This window comes from Triturus cristatus, chromosome 8 (genome assembly GCF_964204655.1).
Source record: "Triturus cristatus chromosome 8, aTriCri1.1, whole genome shotgun sequence".
In the NCBI taxonomy this organism is placed as follows: domain Eukaryota; kingdom Metazoa; phylum Chordata; class Amphibia; order Caudata; family Salamandridae; genus Triturus; species Triturus cristatus.
In genome coordinates this window covers 242935239-242962134 of record NC_140591.1, presented here as the reverse complement: position 1 = coordinate 242962134, position 26896 = coordinate 242935239, and the positions used below count along the sequence as shown (strand labels likewise).

At 42.1% G+C, this 26896-nt stretch overlaps 1 protein-coding gene across 1 annotated transcript in view; it reads left to right on the top strand.

Moving 5' to 3' along the window:
* Positions 1-26251, top strand: part of TRPC6 (transient receptor potential cation channel subfamily C member 6) — an 833374-nt gene extending 807123 nt beyond the window's left edge. Inside the window, exons 11-12 of the mRNA XM_085624063.1 lie at positions 22811-22886; positions 24630-26251. Of these exons, the coding sequence (XP_085480189.1) occupies positions 22811-22886; positions 24630-24781 (228 nt within the window). The 3' untranslated portion in view covers positions 24782-26251. The remainder of the gene's footprint in view (positions 1-22810; positions 22887-24629) is intronic.
* The last annotated feature ends 645 nt before the right edge of the window (positions 26252-26896 follow it).

The window sequence follows — 26896 nt, the reverse complement described above, 5'->3', positions numbered from 1 at the left end:
AAGGCAGGTGTGCATGGGGAAAAAATAGGATTTAGTCTGAACTGGCAAAGGAAAGAGAAAACAACAAATGGAGGCACGGTATGAAATCTTGGATGATGCCGACTCCAAACTAAAAAAAACAGCATTAGACAGGGTAGAGTTTGAGGAAGCACATCACAGTTTTGCAATGGCTAAATCTGCCATCATTGAGATTTCTGCAAGAAAGGCTGCTGAGAAGTATACAGTTTGGAAGAAGGATAGCTATGAATATAGTGAACAGGTGGGTCATCTTCTTGCTATCAGAATCCATCAAAAATATCATAGGGAGAGATAAGGGAATTGAGGTCGCTCAAGGGGCACTGCGTCAAAGATGCTGCGAGTATAAAGGAGCTTTTCCGAGGGTACTATCAAGATCTCTACAGTGAAGATATAGAACAGGGGGACAATGAGATGACACAGTATTTGGAGGTGATCCCCTTCTTACAGTGTAATTCCATAGATAAGGCATCCCCAGACACTATCATCATGAGGGAAGAAATCATGATGGTTATTAAAAGTTTACCATCGGGAAAAGCAGTGGGTACTGAGAAGATTCTTATTGGGTTTTAAAAACTGTTTTCAATTCAGTTAGGGGCATTCTTGGCAGATTTCATATGTTGATATTTATGAAGGCTTGACCTGCCACCTTCATTATGGGCAACCACCAATATAGTAGTCTTTCCCCAAAAAATGAATCTCTCCAAGACCCAGGCTCATATAGCCCATTACGCTGATGAACAGCATCACAAACATATATTCAAAAGTACTAGCTCGCCAGCTGTTTTGTAAAATTGGTCTCTGCTGGGCAACACACAGCAATATGGTGAGCAATCTCCCTATTAAATGCTTTGGCAGTTGCAGGAGACCCTATGGCATTTATTTCATTAGATGCTGAAAAAACTATTGATATTATATCTTGGCAATATGTGTGGGTTGTAATTAACAGGTTTGGTATAGGGCCTAGGTACATTAAAGCAGTAAAAGTGTTACATTGTAATCCCACAGCAAACATAGCATTAATGGGAAAGTACTCTGAACAAACAGTGATTCAACGAGTCACAAGGCAGGGGTGTCCACGTTCTCAATTATTATTTGCCTTATGTATCGATGCTATGATATGCAAACTGGAGAATAATATTAGTATCAGGCCAATGCGGTATCAGGTGCGGGACAAAAAAGTATTGACTTATGCTGATGGTTTAGCCATAGTGACTGCAGAACCAGCTATGAGTTTATTTGAAATTGAACAAGAGGCTGGCAACTTTGGGAGGTTGTCAGGGTACTCTTTAAATGGGATAAAACCCAGCTGGTTAAAACAGCAGTGTACAGTTCAGCGACACACAAGTGGTTGGAAAGGCAATGTACCTGGGGGTTAGTATCTCTGCTGAATTGACCAAATAGTGGAGAATAACTTGTCTGCTATGATAGAAAATACAAGTCAAGACTTCTCAAGGATGGATAATCTGTACTTGGCTATAATCGGCAGGAGTAATGTTGCCAAGATGATGTTTCTGCCCAAAGTGTTATTTCTTTTCAGGGCTGTACCACTGGTTTAAATTGATTGAAGAAATGGTAGCTAGATTTATCTGGTCCTACTCTAAAACCAGGAGATCCCTAAAGTTTTTGACTCTTCCCAAAGAAAGAGGGGGGTTGGGGCGTCCTGAATTAAAAAATGTATAACTAGGCTTCTGTGTTGCAATATCTGGTTACCTTAATCCAGGGGATGGGTTATGGAATGGAAGATATTCCGACAGTGTTTGAACTGCTTCGTGGCCCAGAGGCGAGAGGATGTCTACTACAGCAGATAGAACCCAGCTATTTTAACAAAACAAGGTTCTAGGCTGTGCAGGGAGACTATAAAATCTGGGCAGCATTGCAAAGGAAACTTAAGTTGGGCCAATAAAATCTTTACACTCCGGTATCTGACAATCTCTGTCTCCTGGCTATCTTCTGCAATTCTTACATGTTGACTGGTCAAGCAGATGGGGTTTTAAATTCTCTCTCGTAGGATGATGTGGAGAAACAATCTCTGAAATGGCAGGGTAAGCTGGTGGCCACAGAAAGCTTGTTTCTGGAATCACAGGAACTAGGTCATTCAATATTATTGTCAGCCAACTTAAAAAATGACAATTGTTATCCTGTTTTCAAAAGGAGTAAAACGACATCAGCAATGAAATGCTGTGGAGGAAAACACAATTATTCCCACATTCCTATGCCCCCTCTCCCTAATAAACCTTGTGCTCCAGTCACCCGGTAGGTTATCGGGCCGCCTGCCCGTCTACCATAGCGAGTGCTGCAGCTGGAGGAGGGAAAGGGTAGAGCGGAACCTCAATTCCTTCCCACCCGGCTAATTGAGACAAAGAAGGATCAAATGACCCCCAACGGTACCACAATATGGGGGGGGAGGCAGAACTCACACGCCCCCATTCGATCTCCGGCAGTAACAACAAATGACTCATGGGGTGCCCTCCTCTTTCTCCGAGAGGCGCGAGGAGCCATCCCAGTCGTTGGTGTACTGCTGGCTCAGGCATGCGAGCATCTAACAAGGCTCTGGCTTCAGTATTGATGTGCTGGGACACTTAGGCACTGGGTCTCGTGCTGGGCAGGGCCTGGTGCAGGTGCTGCGTGGGCCATGGCGGGTTCTCTAGGTGTTGCTGAGGCAACGCGGGAGACTTCGGGCTGCAGTCTTGGTTGTCAGGCAACGTTGATGACTCCTTCACACTTGCTCAGCTGATAAACAGCTGCTCCTTGGTTTTTAAAGGTCTCTCCCAAACTCGCAGGCCTCATGAGACGGTACTGCATGGCTGTCTCGGGCTTTGCACTCAGCAATTGTGTGGAATTGGCCCAGCAATTTGGTCAAGAATGTTTTCAGTAAATAAAGCACAAGGAAGACTTTGATGTCCCTGAATCTTCCACAAACAGGAGACAAGCGCACACAAGCCATTGGAGATTCTTCACAAGCAGGATACCACAGAAGAGCAAAAAGAGTCATTCCTTTTCCTCTGCCACAGATAGAAGCTGCGACTGTAGGTCAACCCACCCCTCACACAGAAATGGCGGCACTCCTCACAGCTCTTCAGCTCTTCTTCTTGGCAGGGTCCTCTGTTTCCAGAAGTAATCTAAAGTCCTGGGGTTTAAGGTCTCATACTTATACTCAGTTCCTTAGTGTTCTTTTTGTTTCAGAGTCCCTGAGCTCAGTACAAACCAGTTCTGTCCTCCCTGGTCCAGCTTGACCACAAGGGGTGGAGGCAGCATTGTACAAAGGAGACACAGCCTATTCATGTGCTAGTGAAACTCCTCCAACCACTCTAAATGTAGACCAGGTCTATTCAACCCAGCGATGAGTCACCCAGGCAAGTCAGGACACACCTCAACCCCCTTGTGACTGTCTATACTGAATGCACATCCCCAGCTTCTCTCACACCAAAACCAGATGGTGAATACACAAACTGGCACAGAATGGTGAAGCAAGAAAATGCTAACTTTCTCAAAGTGCCATTTTCAAACACACAATTTAAAAACCACCTTCACTAAAAGGTGTGTTATTGAATTCAGAGTTCAGTTCTCTATCTTGTCCCCATGGGACATTACACTTGTATGATGTTACAAGGCAGCTCAGATGGTAACTTATGGGGCAGACAGCCTTTCAACAGTGAAAAACGAAATGCACAGTATTTCAGTATCAGGAACGTCTCACACACACCAGTACATGTTCTACCTTTCACATACACTGCACCCTGCCCACGGGCGTACCTTGGGCCTACCGGAGGGGTGCCTTATATGTACGAAAAGGGAGGGTTTGGGCATGGCAAGTGGTGCATGTCATATTGGGTTTATCCTGCCCTGGCCAGGCTAGGACCTTTGTGACCTCACAACATTCTGTGATGTCGCCCTGGGTTCTGGTGTGGCCATGGTCTGTTGGTGATCATGGGCTTTGCCTGGTTGGGGATGGTTGGATTCTCCTGACTTCTGAGAATTAAACTACTCGACATTACCACTTACGTGGGTGCAAATGCCATTATTACAGTGGACTTGTCAGGTTGACATTGCAGTTTACACCTGCGCAAGCAGACACTGCATGGGCAGGTCTTAGAGACATTTACAGGGCTACTCCTTCAATGGCACAACCAGTGCTGCAAGTCCACTAGTAGCTTTTGATTTACAGGCCCCGGCACACTCAGTGCACTTTACTAGGGACATAACAGTAAATCAAATATACCAATCATGGATAACCATTCATAATCACAATTTACACAGAGTGCATTTGCAAGTGCCCAGGGTCATATAGCCAACAAAAACAGCGTCAGAAAAATAGTAGGCAAAAGGCAAAATGTTTGGTGATAAATCTGCAAAAAGGGCGAGGTCTAATACACTGAAAATATGTGGAAAGTTTAATTGACAGTAAAAGTCAACAAGAATAATAACCTAATTTTAAACAAATAAAATAATACCTTTTATTGAAGATCATTGCAGGATTGATCACAAAGTGTTTCAGGAAGAAATATGCAATCCGAGACCCATTGGCATTGTTACTTTACAGTGGTGGATATGGAGCATGAGGTACTGGCTTGCATCTGCGACTGCAGTGGCTCCAAGGATTACAGTTGTACCTGCAGTTTTAGGTGTATGGTTTGTACTATAGGGCATTGCAGTACTCGATGTTGGACTAACAGTACTGTGTATGTGGACTCCAGTTATTGCTGTTGAGCTTCCACTGACTCATGGAGGGTCCTTTGTGATACTTTGGGCCTGTAATAGAGGATGTGGGGCCTGCAGTAGTTGTGATGAATACCCCATCAGTGCACGTGGTCAGTATGGAGTGGACTGTCAGCGCCCTCTTTGCTAGCTGTTTCAAGCTACCAAGGCTAATCCTACATACATCATTGTAGGAGATCAGTGGCCTTCTTTTCATTCCCTCTGAAACAAAGGATTGCCTTAGTAGACAAATGCCTCTTTAGCATAACTAAAGAATAAATACAATTTAAGAGCTTATTTTTGCATGGCACCTACTGTGCTCCTGCACCTCTCTCCCAGTAAGCTTCATGTGTGCAAATGGCTGTCTCTCAGTAATGCTGGTGAGGTGGATAAATTCAGGGCTTTGAATCTGAGCCAGATTGGCTCCTGCTAGAGCTGCGGATCGCATTCAGTGCACTGGCGGTCAGCACCTCTCTCTGCTATTTCAAAACATTACAGGCATTCGCCTAGAGATTAAGCTACAGATCTCTATGGCACTGGCAACACCAGCCCTTCCCCACTCAACATCTGCCACTGTAGCAGCTAGGCTTCATCAGTGGAAGAGTGAACACTGGGAATAAGGTTATGTAAGGATTTGGAAGAAGTAATTCTTTCAGACAATCACGTTCTTGTCTACACAACGCATTCAGCACTTAAGATGGCTCAGCTGAAACTGGCTCATTGCTATCAGCATTTCAGTAGGGGGTGGTGTTGGGGAGGGCATGAGGAACTAAAGATGAAACAGACAGGAGCATGGCTGGTGAGACATAACAAAAGGGATGGGGTTGTGGAAATGTACCCCCGTAAGGGCAGACTGGTGCAGGGTCACCCTCTCGTCCACGGGTCCGAAGACTAACAAAAGAGAGATCGACACTGGAGTGAAGTAAAACAAACCAAGTTTATTAAATGCTCATGAGCAGGGCTGTGTCCGAACAACACCCTCAAGTGTTGTAGGAGGAAGTATCCCTAATGCAAAAACCATAGTCCTTATATACGGTTTGTTAGAATGCAATCTCATGAGAAGGAAAAATGGAGGGAACAGGTTTAAGCACGGAAATAGCTATAGGCAAACAAGAACAAAGCCTGACCAGATGGTCAGGAGATGAGGAGGGGGAAGAAGGAATGTTTATGGCATCAAAAAGCTATCAATAGATAACCTTTGAGACCAGGTGCACCGGCAGCTGCAACCCCCCAGCACATACACCAGATTGACCATGTCAGAGAGGTCAGCTAAAGTTTAGAGGACACAGGCTGGGTGAAAAGACGAACAGCAGAGAGTAAAATTAACACAACAGAAATGAAATGGACGCAACAGTCAAAATGGCTGCTGCTTATGCTAACGTAAAATGTACACTTTTTCACAGGGTAGTTAGGGGGGAAATGAGGAAATTCGAATGGTGAGCGAGTGGAAGGGGGAAGCAAGTAGAAACACAAACACTCGCATGGAGTGCTTAAACTCAATAAAAAAAGTAGCTCAGATACATATTACCTGCACAAACGCACTCTCACCGAGACTGCTTACTTGACACTCACAGCAGTAACATTCATGCTGAGACGTGTGCCCCACTAGTAGTGCTGGAGTTTAGAAACAAGTAAAAAAGTGTCCACCCCCCCTGCAAAGCATGCTGGGAATTGAGTTCTGCAATCATTTTGGTTAATAATCATACATTAGCAAGCATATGTTAACCCCATTTATATAACTTGCCACGAGTACCCTCAAGTGCTGTCAAAAGTGTGCAAAAGTGATGGTACATAGCGGTTTTACCTCGCGACCACAGTGTATCTCCATCTGTATGTTCAAATAGTCGCTGGTGTGTTGGAGGCCATGGAGATAGAGGTAGGACTCTCATTTGGTCCATACCTGAGTTGTTTAATAAGCGGTCGCCATTGCAGTCTGGCAGTCAGTTAATGTTGAGTAGTTGCTCGGGTAAGAGCAGGTCCCCACACCCCATTAATAGATTAAACGAATACGTTTTAAAATAAAATTAGTGCTCAATCACTGCTTGCTGCGCTCAGGAACTATAGCATAATCATTTGAATGAAATTTGAACAATGGTGTTATGGCAGATACATGCCAATCCTAAACAAAGCACCAAATGCAGACTCAAAATAAGATAAATCCAGGATACCTAAAAAAAAATTCTCGTAAGCATAGTGCATAAGAGTTCTAACCAATTTAAACAATGCTGAAACCAATTTAAATGCCAACCGGAAACAGGAACAGAGCAAGTGAAAGCACATGCGCTATTGTTACGGCCAAAAACCAACGCAAAACATAGTGCCTGAAACTAAGGTACATGGCCAGATGCGAAATTAGACATGGAAGAGTGGCAGTAGCCATGGGAGGGAACAACTGAGCAAAAGGAGGAACAAATGGCAAGTTTTCACCACTGAAAAACAAGGAATTTAGAAAGGCACAGGAAGGAACCAATTAGAAGCAATGGGTGCGCTGAAAGCCCCCAGAGCAGATACAGTATGTCTCGAGAGACAGCGCATGTGCTGCCTAGGCTCGACCGAAAAATTGGGCCAAATCCGGCATATTTCAATGTTCACAAAATTTGCAAGAAAACCGCAACTTCTGAAAGGGCACCCGTGAAAGTTATTATATAAACCTCAGATGCACACCTCAGAGAACATAACCCCTGAAACAGAAATATGGCTGAGATTTTCTAAAGGAGCCCAGTGTTTCAAAGCACTGAGAGAAAGCATTACAGCAGTGTCTGCTAAAGAAGCTGCATAACCATTGTACTATGCAATTTTCATATTGCATGCTTTTCTTCCAACCACTTCTTAAACATACTCCAAACTTTTGGTACTTAATTAGCTACTCGTATACATTATATATGAAGTTTTTACAGCTCTCAGCTAATCAAATACTTTATTTCAGTTTTTAGTCTTGCCAATAGTATACAATAGCCGGTAGAAATTGCTTATCTTACACTATGCAATAATTACTCTGTAGATGCCAAAATTTACTATAGTGGGGCTTACCTTGACATCTTTTTTTTTTTTTTTTTTTTTTTTTAAAACCTTTATTTTCAAAAGTCAGGACACAGCTATTCAGCCGACAACCCGGAGGTTCGGCAGCATCGATATATAGAAACAGAGATGCGTCCCCAGTACCGTGTTACCTTGACATCTTGACCAAGGATAAAACAAATAAGGGGCACATGCATCAAGCCTGCATTTTGCGATTCTTAAATAGCAAATTTTACCGATTTGCTATTTGGGAATCACAAAATGCTATGCATGTAGGAATCACACAAAAATGTGCGATTCCTACACATTCCTTATTTGTGACTCGCAAATTGCGAATCGCAAATAAGGAATGGCTTCTCATTCATTCCAGTAGCTCAAAAGGCCTATAGGAATCAATGGGAATTGGAAGCGCAATTTGCAAGTACCACATATGTACTTGTAAATTGCACATGCAATTTCAAGGGTGCAAGGGTGCCAAAAGTACACCCTGATGCACCCCTGAAAGTGCAATTAAAAAACATGTTGCACACACACATGCCCCAAGCGCATGTGTGTGTGCAACATAGAACTTTGAAAAATGCACTTTTGTAAATTTTTCAAAGTTTTCGCAAATTACCATCAATTTTAAGTTGGTGGTAATTTGCGTTTCTTAAAATCGAAATCGCTCTTTTTTTTGGTGCATTGCAGTTAGGGAATCACAATTTGCGATTCATTAAATGCAAATGCAATTTAAGTAATCGCAAATTTTGCGATTACTTAAATAGCAATTTTTGCCTTTGCGATGATGCATCCCAAATGGAAAAATTGTGGACGCAAATGGACAGATTCTGCGAATCTGCCCCTTTGTGACGGCAAAAAACAATGATGCATGTGCCCCAATGTCTACTCACATCACACCAGTATTTATCAAGGACGCAGCAATTTCCAAGCATATGCCTGTCATCATCAGTATCTGGGGTTTCGCATTTAATACATAAGACAATTGTTCCTTGCCTGAATTTGGACAGATTCTTGAGTGTCTAGGGGATCATGTAGATAGTGAAGAAATAATTCTTCCTACGTGTGGCCTGCTGGACAATAGAGTTTACCATGCTCATTTTTACTTGCAATGTATTCTCGTACTGTAGTCTTGGCAAGCATCTGGCCCACATTTGTGACACAGGACAGAGCGGTGTCCCAGCATCCTCAAGCAGCCTCTTTCACTATTTTCCAACATTGTACCTCTCCTTAGTTACTTGTACGGCCACAGCCTTCTCTAATGTTTTATCAATCAAAAGAATATCTTTCTTGAAAAATGACCTGATTTGTTTGAATTAACAGTATAGCCCCTTTGTGACCGTTGACACTCTCCCCAAACAGCACAAAAACGGAAGCCAAGAATCATATCTTGCAAAGCTTTGTGAATCTTGTGATTAAAAATAAAAAGGTGAAACTGTACATCGCCCTTGGACAGCATCCAAAAGGCATCAGAAAGCATCCCCTACGATAAATGGAGCAGGGTAATCCAATAAATTGCACAAAAGAAAAGGAACAAGGACATTACTATTCAGTATATAGTAAGAAGCCATCTCCAGGTATTACTATATCTATTATTGAGCCTGCTCTAATTAGGATAGAAGCCCTTTTAGCCGTCCTTTCCTTTTTCATAGTATATTTTGTTACTTCTATTTAAATTCCTTTCACTTTTCCATCCTGGCTCTCATTTGTTATCAGTGAGAATCTCCTTTTAAGTGCAGGGTTTCTTTCTGTGCAATTTTCATAATGTCTAAAGCACTATGGGTAATTTAGGTAGCACTACATTGCAATTTCACATGAACTTTCAAAACCTCATAGGTTGCGTCTACATTTTCATATTTCCACCCGGCCCCTCCATGTATATTATTTATCAGTCATTATTAGGACTGGAGCTTTCCAGTCATATGTTATGGCTGAGAATTTCATTAGAAGTAGCAGGTGGAATTTATTTTTAAAATCCATGAACCTCACAATCTATGGTTATGGACTGTGGAGCATGCATGTTGTACAAGCTCCTACATCAGCATACAGAGACCTACCGGTTGATACATTAGAAAAGTTTCACCAAGAATTGAGGCTAGGATCCAAGACCTAAGAATTGGTTTTCTTTAGATATACACAGTAGCAGTCACCACTGTGTAGTTTTGGTTCAGGAGCATTTTCCATTTAAAATTATTTTTTTTTGTTTTATTTGCCTATAACATTTTACCTCATGTACAGATCTGTAAGATATCTGGGAGTCGCTTGACATATTGAAAGAAGGATTGTAATACCAATTTCCGTGCTGATGCATGTGGGGTAAAAAGGTTGAGAGGGTGAAGTGTGTTTCTATTTTACCTTCTATAGGAAACTTTGCTCATGCCTACAGCCAAAACTGCTGGACGGAATCACACCAGACCTGGCATGAAAGGGAAACGTTACTAAGAAAGCATGCTTTTGTTTGTTTTGTTTAATTCCGTTCAGTAGTTTTGAATCATATGCAGTTACCTAGGGAGCTTTAAATGGTTAATACCTTTCTTGGCTGTTTGTGATCCTCAGATCTTCCACAATTGCAGAAATTAAACAAATTAAGGAAATCCATTGGATGAGGAAGCCTTCTCCTCTGTTGTCCATTTCCGAACTATTCTTCCAAAGGTAGAACCCCAGTTTCATGTTATCTGATTGGCTGCTGTGAGAGAAAGATTTTATTGCAGCAGCCTTTTACAGGATGTAGGGCAAGCTTCAAGCACCCTGCACAAAAAAAGGGATAAGGCCATATAAGGAGCATGGTGTGCACTCTGGCTCCCTGGCCAAGTGAAGAGACATTCAAGCAACGGCGGCTCCTCTGCTAGGGCAGCAGAGAGTCGCCACACTGCTCTCTGAGCAGGGTAAAGGAAAAAGAAAATGATAATAACTGAATGTTATTTTCTTTTTTTTTTTTTATGGAGCCAGGCTAGGGCGGGATGGGGCTGGGCTCTCGTCATAGGGAGGAAGAAGAGTGGTGGGCACTCTCTAAGTGTGCATGACGGTTTGGCCGGCTGTCTTGGGCCAGCCAAACGGCCATGCACACTCAGCTTCTCTCCACCTGGCTGTGTTACACAGCTGGGTGGAGAACTGTCCCAGGCACTGTCACAATGCTGCTATCATGCTGATGATAGCAGCATCGTGATTGGCTTCGGGGAGTCAGGGGGCCACTTTTGGAAAAAAACATTTATAAAAAAATAAATGAGTTGCAGATCTGTGGCTCGACTTTCTGGAACCATTGTCCCCTAATAAAATGGCACCTGTAACTTCAAGAAGAACAATGGTACCGCCGGTCTGCCTGCCATTTCAGGTGTTGAGGATCCACAGATTAAGCGCAAGCATGTGGTCAGGTACCGCGAAATTAAGACAAGCTTCATGAACACATTGGCTGTTGAAGCTTTGCTCCGGTTTGCAACACTTGATCAGGAATCTTGATCTGTATATGCAATTTCAATTGATGAACTGTGACTTAACAAATCGAACCATGATGGAGCAGGCGCAGGCCTCTTCCTGTGACAAGCCACCTTTGGACATGTTCAAAGGCTGTGCACAGCGGGTGTTGTCAGCCGGCGGCGGGTGAAACGTGGGTCCTGGGTTGAGACAAACTCCTGTACCAGTGGACAACAGCTGCAGTAAACGTCCAAAGGGCGTGGTCATTGAGGGTTGTCACCCCGGTGAACATCTGGATGCAGGACTTGGGCAAAGGCTAGGCCCTGCAATCAACCTCTGCAGTACAGTCTCTTTAACTCACTTCCTTACTTGCACCAAATCTTTCACTGACTCTCTCATGCAGTCACATGCTCCGCAAGATCTACAAGTGGATCCCCACTGAAACGAGAAGAACGGTCACCCAGGCACTCGTCAGCAGCAGGTTGGACTACGGAAACGCCCTCTACGCAGGAGCCTCGGCTTAACTCCTGAAACGACTTCAACGCATTCAGAACGCCTCTGCACGCCTGATCCTCGACATCCCTTGCTGCAGCCACATCACACCCCACCTTAGAGACCTGCAATGGCTCCCCGTCAATAAGAGGATAACCTTCAAGCTCCTCACCCACGCACACAAGGCACTCCACAACTCCGGACCAGCGTACCTCAACAGACGTCTCAGCTTCTACACCCCCATCCGCCAGTTTTGCTCCGCCAACCTCGCCCTCGCTACAGTCCCCCGAAGAGTGACCTCCGGCGGCAGATCATTCTCCAACCTCGCCGCCAAGACCTGGAACACCCTCCCCATCCACCTACGGCAAACCCAAGACCTGCTGACCTTCAGAAGGCTCCTCAAGACCTGGCTTTTTGAGCAGTAGCAGCATTCCCCCCCAGGCACCTTGAGACCCTCACGGGTAAGTAGTGCGCTTTACAAATGATTGATTGATTGATTGATTGATTGATGCACAATTTTACTCATCCGTCTCCCCTCCTATATGTCACTCCCACTGACTTTCACTGATACGCACTCACACACAAACCAAAAATGTTGGTTTTGAATAGAAACATTTTTTATAAAAACCTTTTCTTGTTTTTCATGTTTAAAAAACTTTAACAGGTACATGCATCAAAGGTTTTTGTGATCGCAAACGGTGCTATTTGCAAAAATCGGCCGTTTGCGATCGCATAATGGGCTTTTGCGATGCATGAATGTTTGGGAAGCTCAATTTAAGAATTCACAATTTTTTGCAAGTTCCTGAATTGGGATTGCATTTAAGGAATCGCAATTTGTGATTCCTTAAATGCAATGCTAGAAGTACTTTGAAATAGCGATTGCGCTATTTGGGACTGCAAATTACGGATAAATCAAACTGGTCTGTAAATTGCAAAAACTTTGAAAAATGCATTTTTCAAAGTTTCAGGTTACAGACACACACATGCCCTTGGAAACATGTGTGTGCACAACATGGGTGCACATCACAATTTCAGGGGTGCAAAAGGGTGTCCTTTTGACACCTTTGCACTCTTGAAATTGCATGCGCAATTTGCGAGTACATATTGGTACTCGCAAATTGCGCATGCAATTCCCCATTCATTCCTGTGGGCCTCTAGGCCCATAGGAATGAATGGGAAGCCATTCCTTAATTGTGACTCGCAATTTGCGAGTCGCAATTAAGGAATGTTTAGAAATTGCTATTTTAATAGCGATTTCTACATCCATAGGCTTTAGAGAGTCCCTAATTGTGATTCCTTAATAAGCGCAATAAGGACTTGCAAAAGCATTTCTTGATGCTGCTGGTGATGAGTGCATGGGTGATGGTCTTTCTGGATTCGAGGGGGATCCATTTGAAGGTCTTGCAGAGTATGCAGAGGGTGCTAAAGCAAGTGGAGGATAAGGCATGGATCTGTCAGGTCATGGTGAGGGAGGAGTTGAGTATGATGCCTAGGTTGTGGGTGTGGTCCGTGGGAGGGATTCCGAGGGGGGCACCAGGTGTCGTCCCATGTGGAGGGGATGGATCCGAGGATGAGGGCTTCCGTTTTGTCGGAGTTGAGCTTTAGGCAGCTGCTGTTCATCCAGGTTGTGAGGTCCTTCATCCCTTCCTGAAAGTTCTGCCTAGCGATGTTGGGTTCCTTGGTGAGGGAGAGGATGAGCTGGGTGTCGTCGGCATAGGAAACTTTTCTGACGATGTTGAAGAGCGTAGGGCTGAGAGAGGATCCTTGGGGTACTCCGCATCTGATCTCTGTGGATTCGGAGTCTAATTCTTCGAGTTCTGCTAGTGAGGAAGGAGTGGATCCAGTTTAGGCAGTTCCCTGTATGCTGGAGTCGTGGAGTCTGGCAGCAATTGTACGGTAGGGGACGTGTCGAAAGCTGCTGAGAAGTCTAGTAGAATGAGGGCTACAGTAAGGCCTTGGTTAAGGAGTGTGCTGATGTCATCTGTGGTGGTGAGGAGGTTGCTCTCGGTACTGAGGGTGCTGCGGAAGCTGACTTGAGATGTGTCGAGGATGTAGTTGGATTTTATGAAGTTCGTTAGCTGGATGTTGATGATCTTCTCTGTAACTTTGGCGGCGAAGGGGTGGAGAGAGATGGGTATGTAGTTGGTGAGGTCTGTTGTGTTTGCGGAGGGCATCTTGAGGAGGGTTGTGACTTCTGCACATTTCCAGTAGTTGAGGAACATGCCTGTTTCAAGGGTGCAGGTGGTTGTCTGTTATAGTTCAGGTGCGGCTCGGTGGAAGATGTGCAGCGGGCAGGGCTCAGTGGGTGCTCCAGAGTGTATGATCCTCATGGTCTTTGCAGTGTGTTCTGTGGTGACAGGGTTCCAGGGGTGAATAGTCAGCTGAGTGGAGTTGCTGGTAGAAGGTTTGGGGTTGGTGCCTTGGTTCTGTTTGCTGAAGTTGTCGTAGAGTGTCCTGGTCTTTTGGTGGAGAAGGAGCCGAGTTTGTTGCAGAGGTCCTGGGAGAGAGGGACGTCAGAGGTTTTGCTGGGGGGTCTGGTGAATTTGTGTATGCTGTTGAAGAGTTTCTTGGAATTGCAGGCTTTGGAGAGGATTTTGTCCTTCGTAGATCTGATGAGTTGTTGGTGCGCTGCAGTGGCGGTCCTGTAGCCGGTGCGTGCTTCCAGGGTTTTGCTGTTCCTCCACGCTTTCTCAAGTCTTTGGCATGAGTGTTTGGAGTCCTGGAGGTCCGTGGTGAACCAGGTGGCTTTCGTGGTGTGTTGTCTGTCAGAGTTCTAAAGGGGTGCGAGCATGTTGGCGCAGTTGGCGATCCATTTGAGGAGTTCGTTGGCTGATGAGTTGGCGTCGGTCATCGTGGGGGGAGGGGAGCAGCTGAGGGCAGAGGCGAGGTGCTCCTCGGTGATCTCACTCCAGTTTCTGCACTGGGGCATGGTGTTGGCTTGTGTGCAGTGGGTTTTTAGAAGGTGAAGAGGACACAGTGGTGGTCCGTCCAGAGGGTTTGCGTGGTGTGGCTGAAGCGAATGTTGATTCCTCCGGCGAAGATGGGGTCAAGGGTGTGTCCTGCTTTGTGGTTGGGGGTGGTGCTTCAATCTGATGTTGGTGAGGTTGTCTAGGAGGGCGATGGAGTTAGGGTTGCGAAGGTTAACAAGTTGGAAATTCAGGTCTCTGAGCAGTATGTATTCTGTGGAGGAGAGGGCGTGTGGTGTGATGTAGTCTGCGATGGTGTTAGTGAATGGGGTGCGGACTACACGAGGTCTGTAGACGAGGGTTCCTCATAGAGTTGTTCTGAGGTTGACCTGGATCTGGAAGTGGATGTGTTCGATAGGGTGTGAGGAGTCGTTTGAGGTGAAGGTCAGTCGGAAGGCTCTTTTGTGGATGATGGCAAGGCTTCCTCCAGGGTGGTTGGGTGGGATTTCCTCTAGATCTTGTACCCATCGGGGATGGCAGTTGCGATGTTAGGTGCAGAGCTGACATTGGTCCAGGTCTCTGTGAGGAATGTGATGTCGGGCAAGAGGGTGTTGCAGAGGTCCCAGATTTCTACAGTGTGTCTGTGCAGCAAGCGTACGTTGAGGAGGATGCATCTCAGGGGTTTGGGTGTGCTGACGTCCGGTAGAGTGGCGGTAGCTGTCGGGGACCCGAGGTATATGAAGGTGCTGCAGCGGCAGGAGAGCGGACCTTGGGTGATGCTCAGCATTGAGAGCTGGCATTTGTTGTTGCGTCCAGGGTTGAGTGCATGGAGGGATGCTGGGTCGTAGCAGCAGGGGGTAGGAGGACCAGGGTTCCTGGCACTGGTCATGGCCGGGTTACAGACGGGCTTGCCTTCAATGCACCAGTGGCACGCATACTGCACGCGGCTATGCAGCAGCCACCATTAAGTAGGGGTCAGGGGAGGGAGAGCAGCTGGGAGGCAGGAGTAGGAATACGCAGGAGGGTAGGGGCTGATGGGGCAGCAGCAGCAGGAAAGAGAGCAAAAATGGCAATCAAGGCAAAACAGTGAAAACAGACAAAAAGACACAAAGAGGCGAAAAGGCACAAAGAGACAGACAGGCACAAACTGCACAAACAGTCAACAAGGCACAGACAGAGACAAAAGCAGGAAAACAAACAGAAAGGCTGACAGAGCGGACTAGCAGAAGAGCAAGTCTCTCCCACTGGACCACCAGGCATGAGGTGCAGGCAGGAGCCTATGGGTAGAGGAGGGCTTAGAACACCTTAACTGAAGACCAGAAGGTGCTGGGGACCAAGACGCAACAACGGAGCTGCCCGAGGGGAGAGCAGTTTCTCTGACCAGGAGGTCAGAGATCTTGCTCACCCTGTCAAAGCAGCTCATTGATCTTTCACACAGCAGACTAAATGAGCACCCAGAAGCATCTGGGGCAATCAAATATTTACATATTTTTATCTGCTGTGCCCAAAGAGGAAAGGGGCACCACCAAAAGCTTTAGAGAGTGTTTGGGGGGGCTGCCATGGATGGAGCAGCCCACCCCCAGATATTATGCCCAGAAAGTTGCCTTAAGTCACCTAGGGGGTGTTAAAATAATGCCCCAGGGAGAAGTGTAACCATGTTTTAAGTATTCAAGGCCCTTATGTTTTTGCATGTAGACTTTGGACTCCTGTTGGTTGGTAGATTGTTCAGAGTAAAAGAAAGACTCTAGCATTTACTGAATTGTATTGATAATACTTTTTATTTACAATGGTTTATGTTTTAATGATGATTATTGAATGATGGTAACATAAATACTGTTTCAATGGTGTTGCATCAGAATATTTGATAAATTCTTGCTTTTTCTAAATGTGCCGACACCCTGAAAAAGCCAATAGACCTTCCTTTTTGATAATGACACCACCTTATGTTCTGTCTAGAATTGGTGGTAGCGTTGGTGGAGGATTGTGATTATAGGTTATAGGGAATGCCGCGAGGCCTCCTTGGGCCCACTTTGGTTCACCATTTTAGTTTTATATTTTATACATTTTAGCAGACATCTTTATAGCACTGTTATTTTTACATGTTTTGCTTGCACAATATTATTCTGAGAAGACACTGTTCATGTTGCTTGTTTTTAGAACGCCTTTCTCGCCATGTAATCTGTACAGTTTGTTCAAGGTTAGGATCACAGAACAAGATATCCTAGTGCTTGCGTTGTCGCTTCAGAGTCAACTTCTAACATCTAGACATATCACTGCAACAGAGTTGTACCTCTAACACAGTGGTGTTTACTATATAAACAGTATACTGCCCTTCAGAAGTCAGAGAGGAGCACTTTGGTCTCAACTGTCCAGGAATTAATCCTGTGTTCGACATGCAGCTCTGCTGATGCTGATCTTCCATTCTGCAGAGAGGGTCCCTGGTCCAGCTATGCAGGTCTGGTGGCTCACACTAACCTAATGGGACGGGCAGAGGGTACAGCCACTATGCTCTCAGAGTGGGGATAGGTAGAAATATATAGAAATCAGACTGCCATGGTTAGACTGTTTATTCTTTCACCTTGTTCATCATGCTGGTTACATTTATCTGCCTAACATTTGCAGTTCTTTCTTTCTACTCAAGATTACGACTGTTTCAATAAATGCATTGAAAACATTATTCGTAGCTTATTTGTATTTACCATGGGCTTGCAGAAGTAAACAACGAAAGAAGAAAGATCTGTTTCCACGATTCCCCTGGGGATCAGAGTGTCATGTTTGAGGTCGCCAAAGCCACCTGCAACCCCACGAAGGTTAGGCATTTGGGTGAGGCACTGTGGAATAGCTAGGCATTGGGCAGACAGTCTTTAAAGGTGTTAATGGTTCCTACATTCTGAATTTCTGTCCTAATACGCAGCCCTATCTTTTCTAGTGGGAACCATATATTCGGTATAGGGTTCAGAGCTAGTTGAGGTTGTGAACTGTTCTAAGTGTGTTGCCAAATTAATTTCCAACTAGATAATTAACATATTTGTAAATAATGAGTAGTAGTAAGTAGTGTGTGCAAAATAAAGTAGTTTTTAAGAAAAAAACACTGACTGGACAATGATTTATTGAGCTTTGTTTGCTGCGTAAAAGCGAACCACCTTCTGTGAGTAGGCTGTGGACAGTTCTGCTTCATAACCCTGAGAGGGACAAGTGCTACAATGGTGTTTGGACAAAATATTAAAGTTAAAAATATCAGGAGACAGAAATATCGAAATTAAATATTGTGACTCACAAATATCGTGATGCACAAATATTGTTGCCAAGAAGTATCGTTTTTGGAGGTAAGTAATATTGTTGTTTTTCATATCATTTTCAATAATATAGTTGTTAAAAATATCATTATTTTATTATTTCAATGTCTTTTAGTTGATATATGTTATGTGCTACTATTGTTTATATAAATGTTAATAATTTTTTCCAAATATAGCTTGCAATTTTGAGTGATTTTGAGTTTTTTATTTAATTTATGATAGTAATTTATAGTGTTGTAGTGGGTTGTTTGGCCTGTAGGGGAATATGATGGGAAGTTGGTTAGGTAATAATTATGTGTTGATTATTTGTTACATCTTATTTAATTATATGATTGATATATATTACGTACATTATGCAATACGGATTAATTTTTTTATATGTTATTTGTGGGCTGTTAGGTTTGTGGGGGTATAGGGTGGAAAGTCAATTAAGTAATAATTAACAATTATTTTGTAATTTTTAACTAATTCATTCATTGATCTTTATTTATATAATTTATGGAATGCTTATTTATTCTACTTATATTGTAGCTGCAGGCTGCAAGGTTTGTAGGGGTGTAGGGTAGGAAGTTAATTAGGTAATAATTCCTAACCAATTTATTAATAATTGTCAATCATTTCATCGTATTTTTAATGATGTAAAATATGGAATACTGATTTCACTTATACTTTAGTTGCGGCTTAATTACTGTTTGCAAATTAATTATTTAATTGAATTTTAAATATATAAATTATGGCAAACTTATTTTTTTAATTATAGTTTAGTTGCGGGCTGCTAGGTGTTTAGGGGTCCAAGCTGGGAAGTTAATTATGTAGTAATTAATTAACAAAAAATTGATAATTGATAATCACTTATTTGATTGATTTGAAATATGGAAATTATGGAATACTACTTTTTTAGTTATATTTTGGGCAGGAACTGCTAGTTTTGTAGGAGACTAGTGTGAAAAGTTAATTAATGATTAAATACCAATGATGTATCACTTGATAATTCATTATTTTAAATTCATTCATTATGTAAATTGATTAATTGTTTTTAGTTCTTTTAATACATATAAATGTTTTCATGTTAATTAATAATTTTTACATTAGAAGCTTAACATTTTCTCTGCATTCATAGTGTTACTTATATATGTAATGCTTTTGATGTGAAGTACATTCCCTACTCTTGTTGAGACTGCAGCAGGAATAGTAAAATTAACCTCTTTGCAGTTCAACACTTTAAATAAAATAAATACATAAGTCAAGTACTTGTATAGCGCACGAATCACCCCTAAGGGGTATCTCGGCGCTGGGGGCCATTGGGAAGATTAAGCGAGCTATTGCCCAGAGTCGCATGGTGCTGGGCAGACCCCTGCGGAACCAGGGATTGAACCGTGATCCCCAGCATCCAGCGTCAGTCGCCCTGGCCGCGGCACCACACCTCTCCCCACTTTCCCTACTATTGCGCTGTTTAGAGTGGAAATAGTAAATATTTCACCCCTCTCAAATTCAACGCTTTCCCTACTGTTGCACAGATTGGAGAGGGAATAGTACATTTTACCCCTCCGAAGTCCAGCACTTTCCCTACTGTTGTACTGTTTGGAGTGGGAATGATAAATGTAACCCATCCGAAGTCCAATGCTTTCCCTACTGTTGTACAGACTAGTGTTGGAATAGTAAGTTTTATCCCTCCGAAATCCAACACTTTCTCTACCATTGCACAGATTGGAGTGGGAATACTAAATTTTACCTATCCGAAGGCCAACACTTTCCCTACTATTGCACTGTTTGGAGTTGGAAAAATAAATGTAACCCATACAAAGTCCAATGCTTTCCCTTCTGTAGTACAGACTGTAGTTGGAATAGTACATTTTACCCCTCATAAATCCAGTGCTTTCTCTACTGTTGTGTTGTTTGGACTGGGAATATTGAATTTAATCCCCAACTCTTTCCCTACTATTGTTTAGACTGAAGTTGGAATAGTAAATTATACCCCTGCAAAGTCCAACGCTTTCCCTACTGTTGCACTGATTGAAGTAGGAATAGTAAATCTAACCCTTTCGAAGTGCAACACTTTTCCAACTATTGTTGTGACTGGAGAAGGAATTGTAACTCTAATTTCTCTGAAGTCCAATCCTTTCCCTAATGTTGCATAAACTAATGTAGGAATAGTATAATTCATATTCTTTGACTCCCATAGTTTTCCATATTATTGGCTTAATAGATTGTAAAGCATTAATTGCTTTAATATACTTTATGCTATTTGCTTCTATTTTTAAATTAATGTTTATAGTATTTTCAGTAAATGTGTTTTGGGGATTTTATATCTTTAACATTTCATTTATTGCCTAAAGCAATTAATATATTTTTGTTATTGAATTGTTTATATGTGTATGGTTTTATTGTCTATGTATTTTACATATATGTGTGTATGTTATCTTAGTAACACATTTAAAATATTTAAATAATTAATATCTTTTAAAATATTTTTTTTAATTATGTTAGACTAGATATATTTATATTAATACAAACACACATATATATATATGTTTGTGTGTTTTACTTTTTTTATTAGTATTTATTTACATTTAATATTAAATATTCATGCAATTTGTTTAATTTACATATATTTAAAATATTCAACATTTACCACTTTAAACACTATTTAGATTTAAAAAATCAATAATTCTGTATATTTTTGGATGATATTAGTATCAACAATATTTTATTTCTGATTTTTTTATTCTTACATTTTATAAGTATAGGACCATGATATTGTGGTAAACAATATTTTTGTCAGCAATATTGTTTACCACTATTGAGTCAGTGATTAACCCCTTCAGTGCCCGCCCCTTTCCCCGCCCTGTGCCGGCCGTTTCATTAGCGGGCGGGGTTTATGACGAGCTGGTCTCGTCATGGGCACAGCGCCACCGCGGCCCATGACGAGACCAGCTCGTCATGGGCATTGAAGAGGTTAACTACAATGGGGTACCTGGTTCCCAGTGAAGGAAAGGTTGATGACTTATTACTTTTGAAGAGTTAACATCCTTCACAACTAATAACCCACTATACTACAGAGTTCCTTTCCTAGACATCCGTTTTTCTTTCTTACTTGAGAAGGGAGCTTCAGGTGTTTATAGTGATGCAGTTGTTCAGCACCTGTGGCATTATGAGACACCACAGACCATTGTACCCATGTGAGCATTCCTAATCGGAGATGCCAAGGAAGTGATGGGAGTAATGTGAGGAAGAAACCCTGCTGCTAGAAATCCTCCAAGCACCAAAAGAAGACTGCAGTTTGAAGATGTTTCCCACGTAATGCAATCATTGCAGGAAGATCATTTGTTTAGGGGAGATGAGGAAAAACGGCATCTTGTGGTCAGTTAGCCAACAGTTGATAAAGCACCACAAGAGTGCTTCCAAAGTTTGAGAAAGTGAAGAACAGCTCTTCCAAATTGTTTAAAAAAGGTTCGGCCGGGACTGTTCCCATGAGGCACAGGGTCCAGACTTATTTGCATACAGCTGGGTCTGAACTGAGGTGGCAAATTGAGCTAAAGAACGATGATGGATTTGACCCAGATCTGTGACTGGGGGTGAGTGCCTGAAAAGTTTCAGCACTCCGTCCATCATCTCCTTGTGTTTGCTTTGTTCGCTCTAAGTGGACAGGGTATGCCCAGACGTGGGTCCCTTGCTCACTTTGCCACTAGATTCAAGCTAGCCTGGCCGATGAGGGGTTTTTACCCCAAAACCGGTCCCAGGATGCTTGTTTCCGGATCAGGGAAGACCTGGCTTATCAGTTCAGGCTGGACTGTTCTCATGAGGCACAGGGTCAAGACTGATTTACATATGGCAGGGACTGAACTGAGGTGGCGAAGTGAGCTAAAGAACGATGATGGATTCAACCCAGATCTGTGACGGGGGGTTAATATCTGAAAAGTTTCAGCGCTCCGTCCATCATCTCCTTGTGTTTGCTTTAAAAAAGGGTCAACATGAAAAACACCGAAAAAGGTTCTTTGTACAAACAACAAAAAATAAACAAGCATGGACAATGCTAATAAATCTGGATTTAAAGGAATGTTGTATGGTAATATGAAGCATTACGAGTACATAGTATGGGAATAGAGCTATAGAATAATATTGGTGTTGGTTAAAAGGTTAGGCGACAGTTGCACTGTCAAACCAGACCTCAAAGTCCATGTAGGTTAATGACTGTCCTCCTCCCATCTGTACTGCTGTCAGAGAAAAACTACATCAATGGTCTAATTATCTAAGACACTTTAATAGCATTCCAATGCTGTGTGTGCCTCTGAAAGTTCAAGCATATGTAGCTGTATAAATAAACAAAATGACCACAGCTTCTAGAGGGCAAGCAATTTTTTGTGGAAACACACATCCTCATTCCCAATCAAAACATGTACTCCTGGCTCCCAACACGTGGGGAGAGCCAAAGTGCCTCTCTAGACATGATCACATTGTTATCCAGTGAGACAGGCCATAAAAAGAGGGTTGCTCACCCATGGTGGTTTGGATGCAAATCATTAAAGAATGAATATATTGCTCCAAACATACTCAGATTGTCTCGGTGTAATGTTGCCTAAATAATGGTAGTTTTTATTGAGCATTTTGATGTGTGCTGTTAATCTTTTTTCTTCTTGGTCATATCAGACCTATTTAAAGAAAAGGTACCAATTGTTCCCTGTCCTGTTTGCTTTGGAGTGTTTTTTTTATTTTTTATTTACCTGTATGTTCTTGTTCAAAAGCAGCACCTAGGCTATAGAAGTGTGGGGCTGAAAATGAATACAGAGAATAGGGCAACAAAAATTGGACCTGATTAACAAAGATTAGTATGTGAGAAATGTGACTTATTGTTGCAGTACTCCGGGCCTACTCATGGTTTTCACAATTTATCGTTAAGCTAAAGCAAACTCTTTATCAACCAGGGTCATTGAGAGCAACCTGAAAGTTAAATGTTATTTCTTTCTTCTCTATCTTTAGAAAATCATGAAAAGACTCATAAAACGATATGTGCTAAAAGCTCAAATTGATAAGGAAAGTGATGAAGTCAACGAAGGTAAGTTTTGAATATTGGTTCTAATGACAGAATAGTAGGAGTGCTTTAGTATAGCTCGAGTGCTTTGATATTGGTACTTTTAGTACGGCAGCAATGTGATGCATACTAATAATAACCATTATCGATGAAAGCCTTACTTCTGATCCAAGCCATCCTACATATTCTTAATTATCACAATAATGCAAATATATAAATCCCAATCTTAATTCTATTTCAAAGTCTAAATTTAATATAAAAAACGGACATCATGTTGTCTGTTTTGTAAATGATTTAAATTAGTTGTTTACTCCAGAAATGAACAAGCATTGTTCCTTTTCTATGCAACATAAAATAGTTTGGGGTATTTTTGCAGTTCAAATTGCTGTGGTTGGAGCAGTTGATTGGACAACATGCAAGGTATTTTAAATATTGGAATAACCTAGGTGTACCTAATGTCTTAGAAGACTTTCAAAATATAAGGCAGATAATGTATGTATGTGACGCAAGCCTGGCATCTGAGCACCGTAGTGGAGTATACAAGAGGAAGGGAGTGAGGAGAAGGAAAGGTGTGCAGCTTCATGGGCAGGGGATTATAGTGGGAAAGGAAAGATTACTGGAGTGAGACTTCAGAAGGTATTAGTTCTGATAGAAATAGGAAATAAATCTGTATCGAGTTTCCAGAGTGCAGAGTGCATTAGGTTCTGTGCTTTATCTCTCCTCTTTTGTTAACTCATGTTATGGCTTCCTGTATCATGCTATAAGAAATTGAATTTCCAACACGAAAACATTAAGAAGTGATATTAAGTAGCTTTACAACGGTTGGAGGCTTTCCGACTGACATCCATGGTTTAAAGTCTGACCGCCTACATTGTAATTAGGCGGTCGGAGTTTAAACCGGTCATTCGGACTGACTAGCTTCCGACGGGCTCAAGGAGCCAGTCGACCAGTAGGAGGCTGTACATATTCCCTTACGTTTCCGCCATCTGGATTAGGATGTCGTTTTCTGACAATCTTTTCATGTCAGGCTTTCTGACATGAAAAGCCTGTTGGAAAGCAACTTTATATTTATATTCAAATACTACTTATTTTTACTAGAGAGATACTATTTCAAACTACATTTCTAGACACCTAGCAGTAAAATGCTTATATATGTTTATAATGTAAGCACTATCTTAATGAATGATTCTCCGATGAAAGTCTCTAGAGATGACTCATATAAAAGTTTCCTTTTCATGTAAAAGCTGTATGCATATATTTACTTTTTCGGCTACCCAGGGACATATAGAAAACACGTGCATGCTCGTTAATATTCCTGTGACGCTTTGTGAACCACAATAAAGTCAGACATAAGCTCTAAAATAGTATTTTCATGGGGTCAAATTTCGAATTTTGTTAGTTAAGATTTTGTGATTCAGACCTAACATCTGTATTGGGGATTTGCAATTACACAGTCCTCTAAGTTTTACTTAACTTTGAGCTGAGAGAGTGCTCGGGTAAGGGATGGCTCTGTGTGGGCACCTTGAGACATTGTAACACTGTTTGGTGCTTACATATCACATGGAACTTGGGTAGTTTTTCTCTCCTCTCACTTCCTAGCAGTAACGTTATAGTGCCTTGATAAAAAGAGGAGCTTTTTTATTTCAATTAATATTATTAATAGTACTGGCGTTGTCTACATGCAATGCAGCATATGCTGATCCCTCTTCTGTAGATAGGAAATTGTTCTCTTCAATTTTTGTGACTGTTTTCTTTAATACCTTTCAGGTGAACTGAAAGAAATCAAACAAGATATATCAAGTCTTCGTTATGAACTTCTGGAAGAAAAATCACACAATACTGAAGACCTTGCAGAACTTATAAGAAAGCTGGGGGAGAAACTTGAAATGACGACTGAACATCTAGAAAGCAACAGATAACCCAGACTTATTTCTATTTCAACCAAATCTAATGAACCAAAGCCATAATCTCTCCTACAACAGAAGGCATATTGTACATATCCGCTGTAGATTTTATATTTAACCCACTTCAGTCATTCTCCAATTGTACAAGCTATCGCACAGTGGCATGTACATACATTACTTGCTGTACAACTCAAACATAAACCAATATATTTTTACTGTACAAGGCAAAAATACTGTATTTAGTCATAATATTGCATTCCATTTACCGTCAGAAAAAAATCCATTTGTTTGAAAAACACAGCATCGTAGATTTGCTGAAATGCGACTATCCGAATGAAAGTTGCCTCTCTTTGTTATAAACATTTGCAAATGTGCAGCTCATGTTATCAGGTATAACCTAATAATTTCACGGAGCCTGGAGTTTATGAAATATATGGGTATATGTTTGAGTGGGCCATATGGGTGGGCTACTTGACACCCACACACTATAAATGGTCTACCATGATGCCCAATTTTAACATTTCATTTACTATTGCTCAAGGATGGTGTGAGATGAGTGATGCAGATGCAATCAAAACATAATTGTTCACTGACAACCATGCACCTTATTTGAGAACAACTGTGACCCACCATGTTTGCGCCGATGCAGGATCTGCGACGATCAAGATTGCCCTTCAAGGTTCACTGTCATCCCCGGAACCAAAGCACAAGTATAAGCGGTCTGCAGTATTGTGAAGGCATATGCTTTTGCACGGTATTTGCGCCAATGTATATACAGGGTTTGCTCACATATTGTCAGAAGAGGCTAACATGGAAATGTGTGCATTGGAAAGTCCGAGTCCCTAAACTATGCAAGATACCCTTAATAAGTCAGTCAGGGGCATATTCCTCAAACTGATTGGCCTTGGTGACTGCTGGTGGACCGTGTCTGGAATGCCTACTCACATGTTTTCGACTCTGTTACTACCACCTCTTGGGTCTCTGTAATTGAATACTTTACAACCATAATTGCAGTCTAGAGTGGTTGATACAGTGCATACCGACTCACAAAGGAGTGGGGATTCCCATTGCATGCCCTCTTTCTTTTGTGAGTCTGTCTGGGTTGTAAAAGACTCTTTGGGAGTCGACAAATACTTTTCCACCTCACAATGGGTCTTGAATCTCTTGCAAGGCCTGTGAGATTGTAAATTGTAAGTTTGTGAGCACGAAGCAGTTTCAGACCTGATGCCAATAGTTCTATTATAACGGAATCCGAATATAATAAAAGGCTAAATGAGTCATTCTATGATTCACCAAGGCTAAATTACACTATGGCTTTCGGTTTGTAAGTAATTCCCAAGCAGATTATAAAAGTGAGACAATATTAATTACGCAGAGTTGGCTTGTGAATGTCATTGCAATGCATCATGACCTTTAATGATGAAGTTTTACCATTAAAACCAGCCTACTTCTGTCTTTAAGTGTGGTCTGAAAAGATATTCTATTTGATAAACAACTCAAGATGTATATTTTATACTCCAACACAAGAACGCCCCCCCCCCCCCCCGTTGCACAATATGGAACTGTGACCTATGGTATGTAGTAATCAGTCAGTGCTTAATTTGTAAATCAAGAAGTGCGGGTGCCCAAAGCTCACCTCTGAAACACACAGGTGATGCAATTAATACAGAATAACACAGAATAGTGAGGCAGCATAATTCTAAAGCCGTCTCAGACTTCTTTATTCTATTTACAGCCACTCCTTGCCTCTTCAGCTCACTCTTGCAGCTTTCTGTCTTTATGGCGCTTTTCTATCTTTCTCTTCCGCCGTCTTTCCCATATGTGTCTTTTGCTCGCAGTAAATGCCTGATGCAGAAAAATAAGTGCCGGCCCCCCCAAAAATGCGCTGGTGCCCCCCATCGGAAACCACTGTCTCAAATTAAGCACTGAGTAATTCTTCATCAATATTAATCACTTCAGGATTTGACAATCTTGCAGGCAAATCAAATTGCAATCATTTTTCTACTTTTAACAGTTGTGTCATGTGACAATCAAATGAGGGATAGTTAATTAAGGGATAAACAATGTATTATTTCTACTGTTGTTCCAAAAATGTTATATAAACATATGAAATCTAATTGATATTTGAGA